Source organism: Gossypium arboreum, chromosome 6 (genome assembly GCF_025698485.1).
Source record: "Gossypium arboreum isolate Shixiya-1 chromosome 6, ASM2569848v2, whole genome shotgun sequence".
NCBI classification, from domain to species: domain Eukaryota; kingdom Viridiplantae; phylum Streptophyta; class Magnoliopsida; order Malvales; family Malvaceae; genus Gossypium; species Gossypium arboreum.
The window spans coordinates 139,871,422-139,892,782 of record NC_069075.1 but is presented as its reverse complement, the minus strand read 5'-3'; the positions used below and the strand labels follow the sequence as shown (position 1 = coordinate 139,892,782).

At 27.9% G+C, this 21,361-nt stretch overlaps 1 protein-coding gene and 1 long non-coding RNA gene across 2 annotated transcripts; both read left to right on the top strand.

Moving 5' to 3' along the window:
* The first annotated feature begins 15,952 nt into the window (after positions 1–15,952).
* LOC108455299 (phosphoglycerate mutase-like protein 1) lies at positions 15,953–18,803 on the top strand. Its single transcript, XM_017753878.2, has 8 exons — positions 15,953–16,204; positions 16,562–16,625; positions 16,709–16,816; positions 16,903–16,982; positions 17,073–17,235; positions 17,774–17,848; positions 17,973–18,061; positions 18,635–18,803. Exons 2-8 carry the CDS (start codon positions 16,584–16,586, stop codon positions 18,801–18,803), a joined length of 726 nt encoding a protein of 241 aa, XP_017609367.2. The 5' UTR covers positions 15,953–16,204; positions 16,562–16,583.
* A 247-nt stretch (positions 18,804–19,050) lies between these two features.
* Positions 19,051–19,835, top strand: LOC108456325 (uncharacterized). Its single transcript, XR_001866893.2, has 2 exons — positions 19,051–19,344; positions 19,434–19,835. It is a non-coding gene; the product is annotated as an uncharacterized LOC108456325 (long non-coding RNA).
* The last annotated feature ends 1,526 nt before the right edge of the window (positions 19,836–21,361 follow it).

The following is a 21,361-nucleotide window of genomic DNA, read 5'->3' as shown; positions in this document are numbered from 1 at the left end:
AGATGTTAAGGCCACTTGTTAGAGAATACAAGAGAATCATGTTGAAGTTTGAATGGCTAGAAATGTATACCAAAGTATTTTAATGGTGGACGTAAAGAATCACAGAACTTTGTTAGAAGATCGCACAAAAGATTTTTAATGTTAATGAAAACCCCACTTGTGATAAGGCAAAATTTAGTTTGAATGACTTGCTAGAAATGAAAATGATTGTTTTTTTTATTGATCATCAATGCTAAATATTATTAAAAAAAATTAATGAACTAATAAATTTAATAATACCCATTTATTAATCTAGTTTGCGTGTTGTTTTGGAGTGGTAATTGAAAAGAAATTATAAACAGTAGATATTGTGAAATCCTTGGTTGATGTTCTAACAAAAGCAGAATAAGGAGTCCTTCGTTTTTTAAAGTCTGGATGTGATTATTATTTGCTGCATTTTAGTTTTTATTTGAATTGATGTTGATTGTCTCAAGTTGAGTGTTTTTCAGAGTGAAAGATTGCTCTAGGAGTTTTTGTAACATGTTTTTAAGTGAGGTTGGTATTTTTCAATGTCTTTCTTTCTTCTTTTTTTCTTTTTTTTTTTATATCGATTCAACAAGAAAAAAGATGTCCATTTATAATGAGATTTAAGCCCGAATAAATTTGAAAAAAATACCAAAAATTTTGTAAACGATTTAGGAAATAATTCACTCAATCATAGGTTCAATTAGAGAAGCCATAATATTGGAGCTAAATCCCTTAATCTCTCTCTATATGTAGTATATATATGTATAGGTATTTTATTTGTTATATATTTCCATTAACTACTATTGTATTTCTTGCCTTAAAAAGAAATAATTATTTGACTTCTTTGATTAGGTCGAGGAATCAAAAAATGAAGCCAGAAGACATCACTTATCAAAAGATTATTAAGATGCAATTAAAGAACAACAGTTGGTTGAATTGAGAGATCATTCCCTATTGTATTGACTAAAATCATAAGATCTGTTTTAAATGATCTTCAAAGCCAAACAATTTTGTTTAGTGCCTCAGTGGCTGTGGGTCCTTAATTAATTTAACTTCGAAATGTGTATCGCATGATTATCGATGATCTACACCCTAAAACCATTGACTCCTATGTTACATATTTTAAAGGAATAATTAAAGATAGTTCACAAGATATTGTTGACAGTTATTTGTAATTAAAAATATTAGTGAATTGGGAAGTTTGATGATGTTTGGGTAGAGTTTTTGTGTCTCATCCTTGATTCCTTTCGAGGTGGAGGACCCTTATATGGAAAAGAATGAGCTTGGTGTAAGTCCTTCTAGCACGATATTTTATCGAGTAGGACTATGGAATGCTATTAATAGAGTTTTGGAGTGCTCTGTTAAGATATGATTAGATGTGACTTGATTTTACCTTTATACAATAATTAATTTTTAATTTTACTTTGTCCCTTTTAGAAAAAATTTAAATTTTGATCATTTAAAATATATAAAATTATAAATTAGTAATAATAGTTGTAATCTTAATTAATAATCTCCTTTTTATATTGGAATTAAGGTTTATATATATATATATAAATGCCAATTATGTGAGATGTTTTAAGGATATGAACCCAAAAGATACAAAATTATTTATAAAAAGGAATTCAATCGATTTGAATAATATTTAAACAAAATACTTATTAAAGAAGTCCATAAGCATTTAAATAAATTAAATTAATGGGTTCCATGTTTAGTAGTTGCAGTACAATGAAATCTAACATTTTATATGTTCAAAGATTGAGAACAATTAAAGCTAAAAATTAATGTATATTTTGTTCTTTCTATGATTAGCTTAATAACATTAATTATTTTTAGTAGAAAATATACACGATTCCTCAATATTGGGAAATTCAGGCTGTCGTATATGAAAATTCTTGATATATTACTTCTTTATGTTTACCAATTTTATTGAACAAATCTAAAAGATTGCAACAATGAATTGAATTATGAACTAGTTGGTCTACTATTGTTATTGAAAATTAAAGCTTAATTATAGAAAAAAACAAGTGCTAAAAGTTAATTTGATTCCACAACTGGCTCCATTACATCTTTGAAAATCTTTACTAACTAATATGACAGTTATTTCTATCGGTTTTCTAAGAGAAAATTTCGTAGGTAAAGATGCAATCCGTCAATAATCATACATTATTCTTTTTCCCTCCTACCAAACATAGTATTAAGAATCGAGAAGGGATTGTATGAAACTATGATTTCACGTCATCTCTATCCCTTTCCAATAGGAAAATGATAAATCAAAATTTTCCTCCTGAATTTTAGCATTTTTAATTAGATTTGAATTTTTTCAGGAGGAGAAGGCTGTAAATCAGGAGGAAAAATCTGATTTGTTATTCTCCTATTAAAAAGAGATAAAGATGATGTGGAATCACAATTTCATACAATCTCTTCTCTTAGGGATTATTTGATAAAATTAATTACACGAATTATTATATATAAAATTATATTTTATATAAACTTAATCTCTCAAACAATCATTTTGTTTTTTTTTTATCTCATACTAATTTTACTTTCATTATTATGGTAATTAATCTTATCATTATTGTTGTTCTCAATCTCACTAGAACCAGATTTACTGTCCATCCAAATAGATCTTTAGAGTGCGTTTGGTACATGTAATGTAAAATTACTTTGATACTAAAATTAATGCAATGAAATATTACTTAGCACATTATCACGTTTGTTAAATTTTCATTTTGGTTCATTAGATTAAAAATAAAATTTTATTGTTTGATTGACGTAATGTAAGATTATTTAAAATTAAATTTTATTAAATTATTATTTTTATAGAATTTTTTAACAGTTCATTTCGTTTGATATTAATTGAATATAATATATTAATTTTATAGTTAATATATTAATTTTCCTTCAAATACAAACCTTTACCACATTGTTTGAATATACCAATTATGATTTCTTTGATTTTATTACTACATATTATTTTTCTTTATTATTAAAAGTATCTTAAATAAGTTAATTAAATTTTAGTTCAGTTGACATTAACAGTATTATCTATATAATAAGATGTGAGTTCAAACATACGTATATGTGTTTTCTATAATTAAAAACTCCTTACAACTTACAGGTGTCAAAATTCAGCTGCAATCAAACTCCATAGAAACATCAAAGGAAGATCTCCCATACAGCCAGTATCAACCCGATGCGTCAATCACTAGAACACCAACAGAGTGATAATAAGCGGAAAAAAAACATTAGCTGCACGGCAACCATGTAAAGTTCAAGCACACCAAGCATCCCTAACACCATGATAAGAATATGGTTCACCACCAGGCAGTCAACATAAATCCTTTATAAAATCAAATCATGCTTCACCAACCGAAGGAATTCGGTGACAACATCACAATCAGAAAGCTCCTAACCCCTTTAAAATCCCATTTTCCAAAACCTGACAGCAAAATTGCATAATGAATAGACAAGTGTTCACTTCCTCCATGCAATTTCAACACTAAAAAAAAAAACAGATATATCCCAAACGATAATCAAACTCTTGATCCACCAGCTAGCAGACTCATCAAAACGAAAATCGAAGTCCTCATCAAAGATACTTATGCTAATTTCCTTAAGTATTTCTCATACATAACTCATCAGAAAATCTCAAAGTTAATTTTAGGGATAAATATCAAAATTATACATGAATTTTGATCAAATATGTAATATTATACATTAATTTTGATTTTATATAATTTTATAAATGAAATTTTAATTTGATTCAGTTTTACAAATCATTGACAACATTATCGAATTAACATCATTTTACGTTGATATATTGCATACACAAATAAATATATCAATTCAATATGAAAATAAATGTATGTATCTATTTTTTAAATATGTATAATTGAATTAAAATTGCAGTTTCATGTATACATATAAACCAGAATTCAAATTTCATATATATAATTACATAAATTATCTAATTTGTTAATAATAAGTTGAATGATAAAACTAAATTAAAGGATCATGACTTTCATGAAAGTTGATATATATTATATTCAATGACCTAAGGCTGGGGATGGTTTGAAATTATATATAATAGTAAAATAGTCAATATGTGAATTAAGAAATACTTATAATTTGGTTACTTAAAATTGAAAAGCAAACCGAAACTAGAAGAAAAAACAAAACCCCACTACTTCATTCAACTAATTGAATGAATGGACTAAAGGTTCGCAACGCGTTTTACTGTATAAATATTTGATAGGTTTTGAACTTTGAAGCTAAGTAGTGTGGCATGGCGTGTTCATCTTTTGAGTTTAATTAAGATACGCTATTAGTTGTATCAAGTTTGTCTCCGTTCCCCCACGTTAATTGGAGTATCAAGTTTTGATAGGTTAATGCATTGAAAGTGTTTTTATTATTGGGACTGGATCAGATTAGTTTGCCTATTATTAAAAAAGATCAAATAAGTGTAAATTGTAATATAGTTAATATTTACTGTACTAAAAATATATCGAAAGTCATTTTTTCCAATAGCAGTTTATTGACGAGAGAATTAACTCCTCTAGTAGAAGTCTTGTGTTCGAAGTGTCTTCCTCTAAGCAGTTGACCCGAAGCATAAACCGTATATAATTCTCCGTGGAGGTCGGGGACAAAACCCTGACAAGGAGACAATACCTTCAATTATTGGGGTTCAGGACAACTGCCTAGAGGATGACACTTCAAAAACAAGACTTTTCCCAGAGGAGTTGATTCCCCCTCAACATATATAGTTCAATTCCAAACAAAAAAAACTATTTCCAAAACCATAAAAATTTTTAAAATATTAACCATGTTAAATAGTAAATTATATTTTTTAAATAATAAATGTTAACTTTATTACAATTTGGTCTTATTTATTTTTAATAGTACAATGATTCAATTAATTCATTTAATAGTAGAGAAACTGATTTGATATGTCATTATAGTAAAATCACCTCTTACATACATTCATATATATATGAAATTCTCTACTTGACAAACAACTTGATTGTTGACGTATTGTTGACGTTGGAGGGATGGCATTTAGATATAAAGGACAATAATGCGTATTAATCAAATGATATTAGGGGGAATGCTAAGGAGTTAATTTCGGTAAACTAAGGATCTAATCAATGTAGTTGGAAATTAACTAGGAAAATCAAATCTTTGAAATTTATTTTTACTGTTCTCTATTTTAACAAGCAAATCAAATCTTTGAAATTAAGTTGTATCAAGTAAACTGTCCTTTTCATTAGAAATTAACATAAGTTTTAGCTTGTAATTTAGTGCTAAGATGAGGATGATGTCATGATGATTGATCTAAGTTTAACGTGCATGGTGGCATATGTTGATGTAAGGATTTTCGGATGGGTATTCTCTATTTTGTAAAAAAAAAAAAATCATACTTATAATTATAGTTTTTATCTTTAAATTGAGAAAAAAGCTCTAAATAGAAAAGGAATAAGTTTTGTTTTACATGAATACAGATTTGAAAGAGAGATTAATATGTTTTTGTGTCTTGGTGCATGCACTAGAATTTGGCACCAAGTATTGAGATTCTAGAAGCACTCATCTCAAATCCAAATTTGTTGAAGGGTTAAGTGTCAAAATTTTGAATAAATTGAACGAAAATAATAGAATTTGAAAAATGATACAAGATAAAACAGTTTAAAAAATAGATCGGACTTTATCTCTGATGTAATTTATAAAATTGCTATGAGACAAAATGTAGCTTACCTATTCTCTTGACATATTTTGAATAGATTTCATTTTTTCTCTTTTTTAGGAGGTTAAGCAACAATTTATGTGAACATAATTGGTGAAGATATTCAATCAAGTTGAGATATTTTTAAAGAGTTATAATATGATTCTTACATTATTTAAAGCTATTTAATTGATGAAAAATATCTTTTATTCCATATCATATCAAGGGATTAATTGGGAAAGCTATTATCAATCTACAACTCTTATATATATATATATCATACTACTTTTTGGTTAGTTTGTGAGTAAGCTTTTAAAGAGGAAAGTCTTAGTGGAAAATTGAATTTAGATAATTGAATAGGAGTGATGCTATAGTATAATGAGTAAGTTGAGCTTAAATAAATATTTTAGTATAGAATTATAGTAGATAACTCTTTATGTAAAGCCTTGTAGACATAAAAAAAAATCGGAATTGCAGAATCAATTCATGTGTTCATTGTTTCACTTTTTTAGTTTCAATTATATTTTAAGTTGCAACTCATAATATAAATTAACAACTCAACACTAACCAAAGCAGAAAACATTAGATAATAATAAAAGTTGAACGTATCAGCAAACCTTTTTTTGCCATGGAAGCAAAACTATTAAATAATTTTTTTTTCAGTAAGTGTTTGATACTAATGAATCTATTTATAGTAACAAATCTTAATTTTAATTTGTAAGTAACCTTAATATTAATTAAATGATAATTAATAAAAGCAATAAATGTAAAATTATTAAGTTTATTTCAATATTACTATAACTTTATCTAATTAAATTATTTTTTCTAATTGATATTGCTTTTGTTAATATACTAAAATACTTTTTTAATATTAATTTCGTAATATAATAAATAATAAAAAGTACTTTCCTCCATTTAATAGTTCCTACGCAATTTGTACTGAAAATAAAATTGATGAGTCCCGCATGTCTGCAAGTCAAATGGTACAGCCCAAGTTGCGAAATAGCATTTTAGGGGTGCAAATTGTGTTTAGTTCGAAAAAGCTTATGAACACACCTTCTCTTATCAAAGGCAAAGCTTTATGTACTATAGCAACTAGGGAAGAAAATGAAGCTCATTAGCATTCGAGTAAAATTAAAATTAACAACAAAAAACAACAAAGCAACGTACATATATATCTATATATATCTGTCATTCTTTTACGGTCAAAACATAAATATATAGATACACTGCTCACTGCCCTCATGGACAAGAAAAGTCCTAACTATTAGAGACAAAATTACCTAAAAATATGTCGCTCCTTAACCCAACATTGAAATCTCGTACCCTTCCCATTTCATGTGATTCCTGGGGAAGGGCTGGGCATTGGGAGCCAATGTTCATGCATGTCCTAAACCTTTATGTCTTTGTCTCTCTTGTTCCTTTTAATGATGGGAAAGCATTTGGTATATTGTTTGTATGCAAAATTCAACGTATGGTTAGTACTTCTGTCTGTAGGATTATGTTGAGGAGTTTCTAATGTAGCCGTCTGTTCTGTATCTACTAGGAGGGTAACCAGTGCATGGATGTCCTTCAGAGGAATTTAGCTGAAAATATGTTGTTTATTTTTATCTCTTAGACATTTTAAGTCCCAAGCTGACAGCGACGAAGCTAAGAATATTTTTTAGAGGGACTGAGATTAGATTAAAATTTTTATAAGAGTTAAAATGTAAAATTTTTCATTGTAAGCTTAAAACTTTGAAATTTTTAAAAAAATTAAATTGTATTTTTATCATTTTAAGGGATCAAAATGTTATTTTATCATGTATTAATTTATAACCTTTTGAATTTTAGAAGGGCTAAAATGTAAATTTTCCATTCTAAGGGGACTAGAGCCCTGCCTACCTCTCTAGTGTGCCCCTGCAGTTGACCAATTTAACTTTTCTTGTGTACTGAACTTTGTAGTTAATAAATTGTTCTTTTTATTGAAAAAAAAAAAGTGTTGAGGGAGTTTTTAAGTCTCTAAATTAATGTTTGGTTAAGTGTTAATTGATTATAGCATTGTCTGCTTAGAAAACTTATCATGTTTAAGTTGGGAAATTTGAGCAACAAAAATTATTGGGCTATGATTCTTGTTAATGTTTTGGACGACAACAAGCTCATCTTTGATATCCAAACTACACATAGTAAATATTGATTTGGATTTGAATCAAAGCAATCAACTTCCCAAGTTAAATGAATGTGATTGAATTGAGCAAAATTTGGAAGTATATCTTGAGGATTCAATACTTATCCTGGTATCATTGAATATGTTCTTTATACATATTATCTTACTTGTTTCGAAGGAAGATTAATTATAATTGATAGAGTATGTTAGCAGGTCTCAATTATTTAAAAATTTAGGAGACTTGTATATGTAATGTACTAAGAGCACTTATTGTTGTTTATTAGAGAAACGGTTATTTTAAGTGCATTAATTGAGAGCACAATCAATTGTGCGACTTGGTTTAAGTCCTAAAGTCTAATTTTGATTCAATAATATACATTTTAATCATCAATTTATTTTTACATTGGATAAATATAATTATTTTAAACTTAAAATGATGCTATATTAATAATTATATTAATAATTTGTAAGAATTGTCTCAAATCAAAATTTTATGTATAAAATTATGCAAAACCAAAATTCATATATAAACTTGAACATTAAACTAAAGTTCGTATACAATTTTGAGATTATAATATATTTATTGGCATAGGCATTATTGCCAATGTAGGAGGACGTGGGTTCAAGTGCGTTAAAGTGCATGATCTTTCTATTTATGAGTTGGGGAGGGACTATGGGTAATTCTAGATATTGTATCAAAAAGAACAAATATGATCAGAACCTATAATGAAATTGTTCAAAATTAATAATAATACTAGAGAAGTAATGTTTTGATTAAAAAACTTACATGCATATAGTAGGTAAGTTATTTTATTTGTTTTTCAATAAAAGTAAAATATTTATATAATTCTATTTTTTAAATATTTTTCCTAACTAAGTTGATGTCAGTTAACTCGATACACAGAATTTATGTAAAAAATATATTTATAAACAATTATATTAAAATCAAATGAAATTTTAGTTGTAATGATTAAGTTAAAAGTTTAAAATTCATGTGTCATGGATTCAAATCCTAATATAGTATTATTTTATTAAAACATTAAATCAAAAAATATTTTTCTATTAATATTTATTACTTTATAAAATTATTTTAGTAAATTTTTAATTAAGCTAATATCTGATTAACTCGTGATACCAACTCAAATATAAGTTTTTATATATACATTGTGAAGGAATAACTTTGGATTGGTAAAGAAAAGGTTCATAAATAACTTTCAGTTCAAGTTGAGCCTTTATAGAGTCCGGGCTCTACTCAATCTAGGTCCATTTGCTTATCATGGATTTGGGTCAAAGCTCAGCCCAGTCTTCTTTAGAAGAAACTTTTCAATTATTAAATTAAAACATTAGAATTTTTTGTAATATATTATTAATATTATATGATAATAAAAAATAATATTAGTTAATAATTAAATTTTTTAATTTTATAATCACATTAAATAAACAATAGCGTTAATTAAATTTTACATTAATTATTACGTAATTAATTTTATAATTATATACCAATTAAAATTAAAATTTTGTAGTGTAATTTGATGCATTAGCCTTCACACTACTCAAGTTTTGATTGAGTGGTCCTTTTTTATAGCAATGTTCATACTTTAACATTGTTTTACATTTGTGATTGTAAAAGACAATTATGTCTTTTCTCTTTTTCTCAATGAAATAAAAGATCGAAAGGTTGATAATTTATTCAAAAGACTTACAAGATAATTTGGGAGAGTTTATACTAAATATACGAAGGTGAAACCATAATTATCTACTAGTGTCGTGAATGTATATATGATCAATTAGCGACCTATGCATGTGTCACGACTTAGCGTTTTGGGCTATCTTGTAACATGTATTTGAATTATCCTGTTTAATTATCTACAAATAGACCTGCTCATGGGTTGAGCTATCCGGCTCATTCCGAAGGCCCGCCCGAAATGTGGGAGGATTTGGATAAAAATATAGGCCTGAAAAATGGGCTTGGACAAAAAACAAGACCCGTTTAAAAAATAGGTCGGGCCTCGGGTAAGGTATTTTTAGCCCGGGCCCGGCCTGAATTCACTAAATGACAAAAAAAAATCTGCCATTTTTTTTTGTTTTTTAATGTTATTTTCTTGTTGTTTTCTCCCTATTTTGCTACTATATTACTATTAGTTGCTACTATTTTGTTGTTATTGTTTGGATATTGTATAAAACTTATTTTATTATTAATTTTGTTATTATTTTAAAGGTATTTGTTAATTTTGTTATTATTTTAAAGGTATTTGCTTGTTAAGTTGCATCTATCTTAGTGCTATTTAAGTCTACATTTTTTTAAAATTTATTTTCAATTTGTTGGAAAATATTTGTTTTGATTTTTTAAATATTTTTGATGTATTATATATATTTAAAATTATATAAAATAATATAAAAATAAATACGGGCGGGCTAGGCCGGGCCCAAATTTTAGTATTTTTATTTGGGTCGGGCTTGGATAAAATTTTTGGCCCATTTTTTGGGCCCGACCCTGCCCAAGCCCAATGAATGGGCCTAAATTTTTAGTTGAGCCCTGCCCGAACCCGGCCCGGCCCATGAGCACCTCTATGGACCACAAATTCATTACTTAATAGATTCAAATTCGCAATTTCCTATCACAAAAATTTAAAAATAATCAAAGATTTGTAAAAAGATAATTCTAATTTAAATCTTACGACATCATCTACAGGATATATTGTTAGACAAAACACGTTAGCGAACAAAAATATATAAATATAAATAAACAAATATTTATAGATAAAAAATAAAATAAATTGAATAATTTATATTTAAATTATCGGATATGAAAAACCAATAAATAACATAATAAAAACCAGGAATAAAAAAGAAGAAACGAGTTTTACTAGATGTTGAGACCTGTTTTACACAGTTTCCTTAAGACAGATTTGGCTGCTCCTACAGTACTTGGAGAATGTTTGGTTGAATGTCTCCTAGGATACAACAACATGATAATCGAAACAATAGCATCTCTGCAATGATCAACGGACAAACGGTGCCTTTTTTCTATCGCTGAATGTTGGAAAATATAGAGAGGAAAAGAGAAGAATTTTGGAGAAAAATAATCTCGGTGTGAGAGTGAGCAAAAAATTCTAAAGAAGTCTTAGCCTTTTATAGACATTCAAAGTGGGGGAGTTTTTGGAAATATTCATGTATAACGAGACAAAATCTGCATTAAAGGGGCAATTAAATCAATTTGATTAAAATAAATTTTACGTTGGGCTAAATATCCAAAAACCCATTATGGGCCCAACCAATCCAAACATTTCGCATCACTTACATTATGTGAACAAGCCCCAACCCTGATAGGTTTGGATCTACACCCCTCTATGTGTAAGACAAAGTTCCAAGCTTAATCATTCAATTGCCTTTTAAGTGAGTTCTCATACATATACACATCTCACACTTGGTATTTAATCAATATGAGATCTAAGCTTTTCTTTTCCTTAACAAATATTTCTAAGTAGCTTACTTTGAGCATCAATTTCTCATTCATCACTTAATCATTTTGAACATATGATATACCGTTATAAAGGTCTCATAGAGTAAAATATGAAATCATAATTTTATAATTATTCAACTCTCCACCTTCACTTATTAAAAATATGCCTCACAGTTTCCATAAATTACAATTTTTCCAAACACATATGAATTGGTACCTCAATATTGACCTCAATATTGAAAAAGAAAACTAGAAAAGCAAGGGGTGGGCTTTTATTAAAGTTCAATGTCATGTTTTTTTGATAAATGTTCTATCCATACAGCTACACCAACTATCAATTTTCACGTGCACTTTACCCTTACCTATCTTCTTCTTCATCTTTCTTCACTTTGTTCACGTGTATAATACACTGTCCCAACTTTTTACCTTTTTGAATTTGCTTAGTAAAGTGGAAATTTGAAAGACTTTCTATAAGTTTGTTTGGTAGGAGAGATGAAAAAATGGAAGGAAAATAACAATGCATATTTAAAATATAAGTATGTGTTTAAAAATAAATATTAATGAGGAACAGCTGTACCTGTTTGACTGGAGTAAAGATAGAATTCTAATTCCCGTTTGATTTCGTTTTTTGAATTTATGGGCCAATCTGCTAGTAGCCCAATTTCATTCTATTTTCTTGGGACCAATTAGTTGGGTTTAACCCAATGAATTTTAATGTGTTACTGTTTTTAAGTTATATTCCAGTCGAATTTTTCAAAAAAAACATATAATAAATAATTAAATGTAAGATTTGAAATTAATAATAATAATAACACATATACAATATGTACGAAATTTAAACACATAAATACATAAGATAAACAATACTAAATGCATTATAATTATTTATCATGATTTTATCATCATTTGTGAGTTAGCGTCGAGTTGATTTGTTACACCAACTCAATTAACAATATTATCAATATATACAACTAATGGAGATAATAAATTGTGCATATTAAAATAAAAATGCATAAAATATATCAAAATGAAGCTTTGGTTGAATGGTAAATTTAAAATTTTACTAGTTCAATTGGTGCGAGTTTAAATATCACATATTCATATTTTCATTGGTTTTTGTTAAAATGAAAAGACTAATATATCCTCATATTTTCATAATTTTACTAATCAAGTTGGTGACTTGGTTGAGGGTGAAAACAACTTAGTAAAACACTTAATAAATAGTATTGATATATAACTAATGGAGATAATAAATTATGCATATTAAAAGAAAATTGCATAAAATACATTGAAATAAAGTTTTGATTGGACGATAAATTTAAGGTTTTACTAATCATTTGGCGTGAGTTCAAATTGGGCCATATGCCTATTTTTATTCATTTGTATTAAATGAAAAGACTAATATGGTTTTTTTTTATTTGTTTTTGTTTAAAAATAGAAAAAAAAAGAAAATAAAACATTTGAAAAATGCGTAACTTTGAACTAGCATAAACATGTTTCTCCTTTCTCTCCTCTCATCTTTTTAAATTTGCCTCTAAATCCTTTTTGTGGGTGTGGTATGTGTGAGTGGTGTGGTATATTTCCGCCATATATGTGAGTATTAGTTTTCTAATTCTAAATTTAAAAAAAATATAAGTTTAGAGAATATAACATATATTTAAATGATATAATTACTCTTTATGTATGGTATCATTTAAGTTTTTTAGTGATGTTTTTGGTAAATTCAATGACTGAATTGATGCGATACAATATAGGAAAATGGAATGATAATATTTTTACAGTATCTCATTCAAAGGTGATCAACTTAGGACCTTTGTGTAAGCAAACTATCTCTTTGAAAAGTAGTGTAGTGACATTAGAGGCTTCTATAGTTTAATTGCAAGGGTTGAAATGGGCCATTTTCTAGAAACGGTTAACCACAACCAAAATTGAACCCATACCTCGTTGTGTTTGTGGCAATCCGAGCATAAAGTCTGTAGTAAATCTTGCCAAATATGCTCAGGAACTGGTAAAAGGGTGTAAATGCTGGCATTTTGAGTTTGCCCTTTTTCAGTTTGGCATGTATAGCATTGTTTAGCCAATCTACCAACATCTCACTTCTATTGAGACCAATAATACGTTTCTTCCACAACAACAATTGTTTTATCTCTTCCAAGGTCATGTAAATCCTAGATAACTTTCTCACGCAAAGAAGTTCGAGGAAGGCAAAGCTTATTTCCTTTCATAAGGAAACCTTTGTAAATGTGGAACTCACCGTTGGCATGCTTATGCTTATATTGTAACATTCCTCGCCCGACTCGATTGTCAGGTTCTAGTTATGGAATGCAACATTCTTTGTCGTACCAACTACATTTAATTTACAAAAAAAATATTCACATACATAATAATTCAATACCAAGCATATTCATTTATGGTTAAACAATCAAAATCGAGCATATGAAAGCTCTTTTATAGATCGAGCACGAAATAGGACCAATATGTAATGAAAATCATGCGATAGAATATGATCATATTAGGAGAGCAGATTTTGTCTCAAAGAGATTAATGGTATCTTATGAGGGTAACATACATCTATGAAAAAGTTATTGGACGAACACTTAATAAAGTAGTCTTTATAATGGTATATAATAAGGGAGAGTTCAATCATTGTATTATAGTGGAATGAATTTATGATTAATTAAGTTGTAATTAATAGAGAAAATACTGAAACTTAATTACATATTATTCAAGCCCTAATTATATATGTCCAATCGGTCCCTCCACTAGCTCGAGATAACTCGAAACAAATTGAATGTAGATCGCATGTATCACTATTCGCAGTGAATACATTTTCTCGTTAAATACAAAAGATGACTTAAAAATTAATTTAATTTCTTTGAATTATTATTGTAATTAAATAATTGAAATTTGTAGTGAAAATTATATTAGTTAGTCATCATAAGATTTGTTGGATGAGACAATTAAATTAATTTCATCATGGAATCCAATACGGTAAAATTACCATGACTTTAATGAAATTAGAATTGGATTGAGAAAATAATTTAATTAAATTAATCAATTAATTAATATTTAGAAAATAAAAATAACTATTCAATTGGATAATTGAAACTTAACAAAATGTATTATTTATTTTTTAAAAATAGATTTTATATAATACTTTAATTTTCAACTGATGATGTAGTACAATCTCAAAGTTACACATCATCACTTTTTTTACATAATCAAACCTCATCAGGGGTGGATCCAGGGGGGTTGGCAAGGGCCCGGCCCCATAAAATGAAAATTTTTCTATTTAGGCCTTTTTAATTTATAAAATTTTAAATTAATAATAGTAAAATTGTACTTTGGCCCCCAAAAATGATAAAAATTGATTTTATCCTCTAAAAATTATAAAGATATAAGCTATTAAAATAGTGAAGTTGCACTTTTACTATCGTAAAAATATACAATTTAATTTTGACCCTCCCCCAAAATATTTTCTAGGTTCGCCCCTAAAATGCTAATATAAGTTGGCCCCCTTAAGTCATATTTCTGGATTCGCCATTGAACCTCATGTATTAAAGTGGACTTAGTTACCAAGTTCAAGTATCAAATACAATATATATATATATATACAAACAGAGAAAGGATTGTGTGAAACTGTAATTTCACGTTATCCCTATCCCTTTTTCAATAGGAGAATGATAAATTAGATTTTTCCTCCTAATTTTCAATATTTTTAGTTGGATTTGAATTTTTTCAAGAGGAAAAACTTGAAAATCAGGAGGAAAAATCTAATTTATCATTCTCCTATTGAAAAAGGGATAGGGATAACGTGAAATTACAGTTTCATATAATCTCTTCTCTATACCAAAATATGACTAATTACCAAGTTCAAGGGTCAAAATTTACATTATCCTAAATTTAAATTCAATATAGCTCTTAATAAAGCTAGCTCAATGACATCAAAATTAGTCACATATTATATAATAAATATAGATATAGATATAGATAGGCTACCAACCCCGACCTAGTGATAAAAACATTATGTTGTAAAATTTGAAAGATTGGTTTAATTCCAAACTACCCATCCACTACCAATTATCTATCTATCTATATCTATATTTATATACATATACATATATATATTTTAAAAAATAAAAGGGTAATTATTCTATTCATTGTTAGGAAAGTAAAAAATTTCACAACTGAGTTTAAGACGATGTTAAGTGTTATTCTTTAATTCTTTAATTATTATTTTATTATAACCCAAAAATAAATGTCATCAATCCAAATCTAGTGGAATTTTTTCTGACAATATTTAAAATAATTATCCGTATTTTAAATAATAAAAATAGAAAAAGATACTCTCTCTTTCCTTCTTCCCCCAAATGTTTTATTATTGTTACTTAAGAATAATCAAGTTAAAAAAAAAAAAAAGTAAATGTTTCAGCCGACTCCCAGCGGCATGAGCAGTTGACCAGTTTTAACGTTCTAAGTTCAGACATCCGACAATCATGCCCATATAAGTTGTTGAAAATGTTATAAATTTCCTCCCTCAACTAATATCTTTTTAGCTCCTTACCCACTTCCTCGTTATTTCTCTGGTATTAAACAACAACATTTTTTTTTTTTTTTTGCTTTAGTTTCTTTGAATTATATTACATATAATATTTAAAAGCCCATGTGGAAATTTTATGTTTTATTCATTTTTTTGTCAAGTCTGGTTTTGATTATTTACAACTTTTTCTAAGCTTTGGAAAAATACAAAAACCTTCTTCTTTGCTTTCTTTAGTTTCTTGTTTATCTATTTAATATTTCTGGGTTATTTACCAGGCAAATTTCCTTTAAGGATCATAGTTCCTTTCTTGGTCTTTTGGTCGTCAACTAGGTCTCTTTTTGTGACAAATATTCTACTTCTAGAGAAACCGTATTATTTTTCATTTTTTGGTTTTAGATTTCTATGCATGATGGTCAATTCTGATGCACTGAAATACATACATACATACATATATGGTGTACCCTCAAGCTTTTTTGTTTGGTTAGGTTAGACATAAATTTCGAGAGTAGTTAGCTTAGAGTTTATCTAAGCAAAAAGAAAAAGATATCTTTTTATATTTGTCCGTGGGACTACGCCAACGGATTAAATTGAGTAAAATTTAGCAGCTTGGTCTTATTTTCATGGGGTAGCCATTATAAATAACCCAAAATTTACCTTCCATATTCATTTATCCTTTCTTCTCTGCAGGTTATCTTGTATATTTGCAGTAATGGAAAAAATTCCCTCTGGCGCTTGTAAAACTCTTCATCTGGTTTGTGCTCAGTTTCTTTTAATATTTTTAAAGCAATTTGTTGAAGAATATAATTTAGTGTTTATTTATGTACGAACGTTCAGGTAAGGCATGCACAAGGAATGCACAATCTAGAATCAGAGAAAAGTCGAGATCCATTAACATCCTTTGAGTATTTTGATGCTCAACTCTCCTCTCAGGGCTGGCAGCAGGTGATATTTTTCTCCAAGTATTCGCATTATTAGATAAATTTACGCTGGAGTCAAACTAACATAGCTTTTCGAGTTCTTTTTAACAGGTTCGGCAGAAGCGGAAAGATGTGTGTGCCAATGGACTGCTTAAAAGGATTGAGTTAGTCATCACTTCCCCTATGTCAAGGTACCAAAATCTTAGCATATATCTAACAAATGTTTTCTTTTTCTGAGGCAAGTGTTGTCATGTTTTTTTTATATGGTTGGATTATTACAGGACATTGCAAACGGCGGTCGGAATATTTCATGGTGAAGACCAACCAGAACTGTCAGATGTCACTTCATATGAGGAAGGAAATGGGAGGATTAGTGATAATGATCAGCAACCAACTTTCAATCGCCCACCAATTATAGCACTTGAAGTTTGTCGTGAACGATTGGTATGGTTGCTAACATCCGAAGATACCGTATTATAAATGCAATTTATATATATATATACACATATGTGTCATTATATTTCATGGTAAAAGTAATTATATTAAAATTATTAAATAAAAAAGTAAACTGATTTTTCTATTAAAAGTTTTATCTATTTTTTAATATTAAAATTAGTCTCTGTATATTAACATAAGATAAATATGGCATATCACGTGTACTTGTCTGATTTATTCTATAAGCTATATTAGTTTTTAACAATAAAATTAGATGAATTTTGACAGAAAAAATTAATTTATTCTTTAATCTAACATATATAAACTAATTTACTCATTTTTTAATAAAGAGAACAAAATGTAGAAATACGTTATTTTATTAATTCCATGTTTGGTATTCCCTATTCAAGTTTGGACTATATTGTTTTGTCCTCGATGCATAGTGTTCGGTACAAAACAAAGTTGTTTTTATATGGATAGCTGAAACTTCGAATACGGTGAAATTAGAATTTTTTTATATATGAATCATAAATAACTTTTATTGTAGGGAAAATACGAATGCGACAAGAGAGGAACTATCAGCCATTATCGGTCTCATTTCCCCGCGGTTGATTTTTCATTGGCAAGTGTTTATTTCTTTCGGTCATAATTTTCACGCGTTCTTGGTTAATTTCAATACAGTCCCCCATTGAATACTACTTTCATTAGTTAACATTCACCAACATGCACTAAACCCTAATGTTCAGATCGAAAATGAAGACGACATTTTATGGGAAGCAAATAAAAGAGAGCCCTTCGGAGATGTACTAGCTAGGGGAATGAAGTTTATCAATTGGTTAGCTCTAAAGCTTTGACTAATTTTGTTCACACCCACGGTGTACTTGGATAAAATCTTGTCCATGAATGCTTTTTTTAAAGGCCAAATTTGTATTCTCACTTTTATAAAGTTATACAGTAAAAGTATCATGAATGCTCTTATAAGAATCAGATTATATTTTGCTCATTCTACTAAAAAAATAGATAAATTAGTCTAACGTTAGATCAAAGAGTAAATTGGTCCTTTAGAAAGAAATTCCGTATTAAAAACTAGTCTTTATACCTCAACATGCATGATGTACAAATGTAGCCATCTATTACTATTTGGTTATTATATCAGCCACTCCGATTTATAATAATACAAATGGTTAAAATAATTTATCTATTTTTAATAAAAATGATCAAATTATTCTTTAATCTAATGTATAAAAATCAATTACTTATTTTTTAAATAGAGTGAATAAAATATTATCCGACTTCTAATATTAAAACTTCTATAATACTTTTCCGGTTGTTGGTCCAAAACCTTGCACTTTGATGACTGGGTTAAACTATTGTTGGCTTAATTATTTTTTTTTCTTTTTTTTTGTAGGTTGTGGACAAGGAAAGAGACAGAGATAGCAGTGGTGAGCCATGGTGTGTTTTTGCAGGAAGCTTTTGAACTTATTAATACTAATAAGTATCGGGCCTTAAACGTTCGAGCCCCCGGTCAGTATACAATTAAATTAAAGTTCATCAACTATTTAATAATGCTAATTTAAGGGTATTTATATATATATATATATATATATATAATATATATATAAATTCTGGTCATATCTATTTTTGTGACATAATATTTAAAATTATTTATAACTTTTCTTACTGCATTAACAATAATATTTACACTATTCAAATTAAGATTTAATGGGTAATTTAATAACTAGAGCTAAAAAGCCATAATTTTGTTTTTATAACATTGGACGGCAACAACCTTTTATATTCACGAAGAGTTGTAATTGCATGAACCATGTGTTTATTAGTGATAATTAATTTATAGATAATTGCATTTTCTGTCTTATTATTAAGCAAATATTAGAACGACACTTGATTAGACGTAAATTTCATAAAAAAAAATTGTTCCAAGTGAGACTTTGACCCTTAATCACGACAGACACGTGACTCCCTATTTCTATGTTTAAAGTTTTATCATGTATTTTAAAAGATAATTTTGGTTAACATATATTTGACTAGCTTTCAATTTTTATATATATGCAGCTTTGAAAACTGTGAAATACGTTCAGTCCGCGTTTCTTATGAAAGGTGAGAGTTTTTGGTAAATATTTCGTATTTATATATTAGTAGCTAGATCGTATTTTTATTAATTTATTTTTAAATTGCAATTTTTTTAGTGTAATGGGATTGGGATCAGATTTGATGCAAATTGGTTATTATGAAATGAGTATCCCACATGGAAATGAAGTCCAAAGAGATTCCAAGAAAAAAAATGTTTCAGTGGAGGAATTGGAAGTCATCAATTAATGGATCTTTAACTCAGTTACTTCTAAGATATTAAATACTGATGATAGAATATTAGTTCGATTGGTTTTTCAAACATGTACCCGCTAACTACTTTAATTGTTTTCTTAGAATTTTTGTCTTTAATTTGGTAGCATAATAACGAAAAACATTGTGAGAATATTATTAAGCTAAACGTTGTTTATAGAACGGCAGGTCGGCTTAGTACTTTATATTTGGACGGCCACCGGTCGGTATTTTTCGTCGTTTATTGTGATTTGATTATTGCCGACAAATTGCCGTCGTCCGTCCCTGTTGTTATCCTATGCCGCCAAAGGCTCGCTTTTGTAATTTATGTTTATTGTTTACTTCAAAGTTTTCCTCCTTGAAATAAAAAACAAGAGTAGGAAACACTTTGTGTTATGCCATTTGAAAATTTGGAAGTTTGCTGGGTCACGTTGACCATCTCCATAAACCATAATATATATACATTTTATTCAACTCATAACCATTTAAACGATATAGATAGTTATTGATATTATATAATAAAAAATAGTGTTAAGTATATTTTATATCTATTTTATGATTCATATTTAAAGTGTGTAGTTACCTCTTCTAAAAATGTTATTTTCAATATTCAAACGTGCATCATTTCCTTGATTTAAATTTTATCACATATGTTATCTTTATTATGAGTCATTTTTCAGATTATTTAGTAAAAATTGTAGTGGTTATAATAGTTAAAAACAATAAAACTATCAAGAGAAGGATTTGTCGGGACATTACGCAATAATTTAAGCTCAATCTTTAGATTAAAGTAGTTAAGTGTCAAAGAAGATTTCTCTTTTTTTTCTCAGACACAATTAACATTAATAAGTATTCCTCCAAATTTTATCTTCATATTCAAAAGTATCCACTATATCTGTAGTTTCGAAAGCATCTACTACTAAGCTTTATCTTCAAACCTTATCATTAATCCGCATAGTCTTTGTCATTGTTTATTCACTTATCTCGTAAAAGATAAGCATTCCTAAACCTTTTTTCAAGTACTTGGACACTACTCCCTTTTTATTGCATATACATAACAAATAATAATACAAAATTTTTAAGTGTGGTTTGATAAATTAAAAATTGAACACTAAATTTAAATATCATTGTTATAAATTATCAATCGCGTGTGATTAAATAAATTATTGAAAATGTTAAATTTTTTGAAGGGTTATAAAAAAAACCTTTAGTCAACAAATTTCAATCAATATTGTATAAAATTACACCCTAAAATAAACATGTTTCAGTACTCTTTAAACTCGTTTTATAAAATTAATGGATCAAATAAATCTTCTAATTTGAATCATTTAAAAGTTTCTTGAATTATCGATGACAAGTTTCAACCATTTAATTTTAAATTTTGAACGAGGGAATTAAAAATTAATTTTATAATTTATCCATAATAAACTTGATGGAGTGGCAACAAAGCCGTTCATTCCTTAACTAGCGTAATTTTATGCTATGCAAATCTCATCCCTCCTTGTTTAGACTTTTATTTTCCTTTCTGAGTTTTTTATTGATAATTTTATGATTAAGACAGAGGTAATCAATTGGTTTGGGGTTAAATTTAGTCTACCTACTTGATTTTTGTTAGAGATTGATTTTTCTTTGAAAGCTCTTTTATTTTTCAAGAAAAGAAAAACATATTCACACCTTAAGTTGATTAGATTGCCCAATTTCAATTAAAGATATTTTACTTTTTTTTTTTTGTAACGTGTATGGTAAAACGAACATGTTTATAAACACATAATTAAATAATTAATTTAACAAATTA